Genomic DNA, 4237 nt, shown 5'->3' with positions numbered 1-4237 from the left:
AGAAAAACAAGTTCCTGGAATGTTTTGTGGATGTGTTTGACTAAATAACATTGATAAAATGTCAATAATTGCAATATACTCTGAGAATGAATCATGAAAAAACATTTTAAAATTCATTTTAAATTGTCAAAATAGTTGAAAAACACAGTAAAAGTAATACACAGAAAGCTAAGTAATTACATAAGTCACATTATTTGTTTGGAGGAACTACTTTGTGGGACAATGATTTTTTTTTCAGTCAATTTGGATGATGAGTATTATTATTTTTTATTTATTTATTTAGTAGTGTTCTATTTCTGTGTAGTGTTAAATTTCTTTAACTACTGTTTCAGTCATCTCATCCAAGACTCAGGAGAGCAACTATGTCTCAGTTGCCAAGAAAGTCTCCCAACAGGTTGCAGAGTACAACAACAGCCTCATCAAGTCAGTGCAAAACAACAGAAATTAGACACACATCAACACACACAAGATGACTATTTGCCTTTCCAGTTCAAAGAAAAACTTAATAAACTGAAATTTAAAAAGTTGTATATTTCTCCTTTTTGTTTCCTTAATTTCATTCCAAACTCAAAATATTATCTTGTAAGAAATTTCTTTGTACTAAATTTGAATTAACTGCATGTTAATTTATACTAAATCTGTCGATTGTTCTTGCAAAAAATACTATACTTTGTATAATAATATACTTTTCTTAATTACCCAAGTCTTTTGGTTGTATACTTTTTGTGTTATTGAGTATTACAAATACTTGATGATTTAGCTGCATTTTGTAAGTAGTTTTCTGAAGTAATAAAAGAAGTTTTGAAACTCATTTAAGTAGAGTTGTTAATGTGAAGTTCATCACAGTTTACTAAGGTTATGCAGGTGATGATTGCAAAAACAGAGTTCATGTTTAACTTTGGCCAGTAGGCTTCTGTTTAAGTGTACTTTTTTTTTAACATTTCCTTACACACATAGACACAAAAATATTCCACAGCAGGCAAAACCTTAGACTTGGTGAGCAAAACACCAGCTCAGATTAGCACAACTGTAAGCACAATATGAGCTTCACACTAAACACATTTATCCACTTTAGACAAAATAAAATCATTTCACTGAACCACGAGTCAGACTTCCAGCTTACTTAGCCAACCACTAAAATATTTTAACCACAAATCAGTGAGTCACACTCATGGGATTTCCTCATAGGGATCTTCCCTTACTGCCAGAACTGTACACAGTATTTGGCTAAATGTAACACAAAAAAGTCACCAACCCTATAAGTTTAAAACTTTAAAACTAATGAAAACACGCACCCCTGACCCCTGATTGACCCCAAGGCCGCTCTGACGGGGCGGAGCTACAAAATAAAATAAACAAATCTCCAATTCATCTAACCCTACAATTAAAATATCCCCACCTTCATAAACTTAAGAATCTTAAACCAACAAAAAAAAACCACACTTCCTGCCTCTAATTTAACCAAAAAATCACTTCCTGAAGCCCCACAATGCTTTGGGGCTAGGACAAATCTCACTGAACCACGAGTCAGACGTCCAGCTTACTTAGGCAACCACTAAAATATTCTAACCACTAATCAGTAAGTCAGGACCTAGGGTCCTGGGTTAGGATCAGGACCTAGGGTTAGGGTTAGAGCAAAAGGGGTTAAAGGGGTTATAATAAGGACCTAGGGTTACGGTTAGGACCCATGGTTAGGACGGAGGGTTAGGAGAAGTCTGGCCTATGGCAAGATAATGCACGTTTCAGTCATGTGCCAGCCACGGCAGCCAATGGCTCAGCCAGCCACGGCTGATGACGTGAAAGTAGCGTGGCGATAAATACGCAGCGTGTGGTGCACACCGACAAACATTTCAAGGATGTCACCGAGGCTGGACGCTCTTCGGTGCCCGCTCTTCGGTGCCCGCTCTGCTCTGCGAAGTTTGTAGCCATGACGAAGCATCTGCAAAGAGCTCATTCTGTGCGAAATCCTGACGAACGTAAGTTGCTGGTGAATCTTTCAAGCGGCCGTGTGAACATTCGCTCGTGTGCGTGTCCTGTGGTGAGTTGCACCTACAATTTGGGGCGGTTGGACCGACATCTGGCTCATGCACACCTGGAGCTAGTGCGGGTAAAAAAAATTCACACTGCTGACCTCTTTCGAGGCCTCCAGGAAACGCGGCCGTCCCCTCCCGTTGTGTCATATCTTAACCTGCGCCCTGGCGAGAAGAAAGCTGGGCCCTCCAGGCCCGTTGGTGAGATGGCACCATCTTCGGCCTGTTTGCCGCTAGATTGTGGTGAGTTTTGAGAACAAATTTCCCAATACAGCCCGAGTCACTGTAGCTAAGTTGTCAATTTTTTCCCCAAAGCTGATTTCCTGGCAAAGTACAGCAGTTTTCTGAAGGGCTCCAGTCCCGGAAGAAAGCACTGTGACAACGTCTCGGCCAGGGTGAAGCGTGTCAAAGCATTCATGCGCTACATGGCTTTGGGGAGCCAGGGTACAGCCACCTGGCTGTTCTTGGACCATGGTCCAAAAATTCAGAGGTATGTCCATCTACATGAAGAACGTCTACAGTTTCCTCAAGTACCTCCAGAAAACCCCTCCGTCCTCGTGCCGTCTCACCAAGGCGCAGATAACCGGTGTCATTTGTGCGGTCCAGAGCGGTCTGAGTGGGCTAAGTAAACCGGTGGTTCTCCGCCAAATAGCAGTCAAAAACAAGAAAGTATCACATGTAATTGCCTGTGACTCTTTGAACCAGTGCAGAGCGCTGGCCTCTGCCAGAATCCCCCAGATCCTGGCTGACATGACTGGTGATGACTCCCAGGAGCTACGGTACCGCTTCTATGGGTACCTGTGTGCGTACATAGCCTCCCTGTACGGGCATCGGACGGGGGTGTTCAGTCATTTAATGGTCTCCGAGGTGGAGGAGGCCCGGGGAAAAATAGAACCGGACTCCCCTGTAGTGGTCGTGAACGTCAAGCAGCACAAGACGAACCAGGCTTTTGGTATGGCTCAGATCTACCTGACCCGGCAAGAGTTCTCCTGGATGGAGCAGTGGCTGGATAAGAGGGCCCTGCTCTCCCCAGAGAGTGGCCACTTCTTCGTTACTGGGTGTCAGAGTCCAGACAGGGTTTTGCTACGTTACCTGCGGGTGACCTGGTCTGAGATGAGGCTGCCCGGAAAACCGACTTTCACGGACATAAGGACGGCAGTAGCCACACACGTGAGTAGAAGTTTGACCCACGTTTAAAGCTTTTATTGTTCCAACTTTGCCTGCTCTTCTAACAGACGTGTGTTTCAACGCAGATGAAGAACACCCACATCCTTGAGATCCGGTCGAGGCTGGCCTACTTCATGTGTCATGACACCTCAACAGCAGACCGGTTTTATGCAATGCAGGCCAACGCTGCCCAGGCCCGAGAGACCAGGGCTTACTTTGAACAATCCACATGTAATTCTGAATAAAAGGTTAAACTTTAAAATGGTGTCATTGTGTCTTTTATATAAACCCGAGTGACCGAAAACAAAAAAGACAAAGTCCCACAACTGCAGTAGCAGTTGCCCTGATGGAGACGAGGCTGAAGATGAGGCGGAGATGCAAGCGTTTGTGTGGATCTGAGGAGATCCGCGCACACAGCGGGCTGCTTCTGTGTCGGCCGGGCGGTCAGAGTAGCTCCTGGCTGGATGGAGATGAAGCTGAGACGTGCACCTGTTCCTGGAGCAGGTGTTCAGAGCTTCAGAACCGTGCCAGACAGCAGGTGAAACTGTGTCGTAGGGCTGCTCAGCTGCGCTCCTGGCTGGATGGAGATGATGCTGCGGCGGGCGCACCTGTGCGGAGCTAGGGAGAGCCGCACAGAGAGGGAGTGCTGCTGTGCAGGCTTTCCGCTTAGAGATGCTTGTGGCTGGATGGAGATGATGCTGAGGCGGGCGCTTCCACGTGCCTGGACTACCAGGGCCACGAAACTAGAGGCTTAAAAATAAATGACAAAGTCCCACAGTTGTACCAGGACCACCAAACCAGGGCTGGATGACGAGGGCTGTGGTCATCTGGTGTACCAGGACCACGAAACTCTTGGAGGCTGCATTGTCTGCTATATCTTGGGGGGTGCTTAAGTGTGGGCACCTGGGTTAACCTGGAGGTTGAGGTTGTGGCAGTCAGGGGGAGGTGGTGCACGGAGGGATCCGGGTTAAGGTGATCCCTGGGTGGGCAAGCGGAGTCAAATGGCTCCTGGGCTGGAGGTGGGAGTGAAAAACTTATAA

General features: G+C 46.0%; 2 protein-coding genes across 2 annotated transcripts in view; both read left to right on the top strand.

Moving 5' to 3' along the window:
* ift74 (intraflagellar transport 74) overlaps window positions 1-656 on the top strand; it is a 12878-nt gene extending 12222 nt beyond the window's left edge. Inside the window, exon 6 of the mRNA XM_017403981.3 lies at window positions 333-656. Coding sequence (XP_017259470.1) covers window positions 333-448 — 116 coding nt within the window. The 3' untranslated portion in view covers window positions 449-656. The remainder of the gene's footprint in view (window positions 1-332) is intronic.
* Window positions 657-938: 282 nt separating this feature from the next.
* LOC119616659 lies at window positions 939-3550 on the top strand. Its single transcript, XM_037973374.1, has 2 exons — window positions 939-3200; window positions 3284-3550. The coding sequence occupies exons 1-2, from the start codon at window positions 2502-2504 to the stop codon at window positions 3440-3442; spliced, it is 858 nt and encodes a 285-aa protein (XP_037829302.1). The 5' UTR covers window positions 939-2501; the 3' UTR covers window positions 3443-3550.
* The last annotated feature ends 687 nt before the right edge of the window (window positions 3551-4237 follow it).

The sequence above is a fragment of the Kryptolebias marmoratus genome, linkage group LG22 (assembly GCF_001649575.2).
Source record: "Kryptolebias marmoratus isolate JLee-2015 linkage group LG22, ASM164957v2, whole genome shotgun sequence".
Lineage (NCBI taxonomy): Eukaryota > Metazoa > Chordata > Actinopteri > Cyprinodontiformes > Rivulidae > Kryptolebias > Kryptolebias marmoratus.
Note: the sequence above shows the minus strand (reverse complement) of the source record. Positions and strands in the feature narration are given on the sequence as shown.

Excerpts from the sequence above, each read along its gene's own strand:
- LOC119616659 (XM_037973374.1), top strand. The coding sequence starts at position 2,502 with ATGGTCCAAAAATTCAGAGGTATGTCCATCTACATGAAGAACGTCTAC. Across the intron at positions 3,201-3,283 it reads GGACGGCAGTAGCCACACAC|ATGAAGAACACCCACATCCT; the intron begins GTGAGTAGAAGT and ends GTTTCAACGCAG.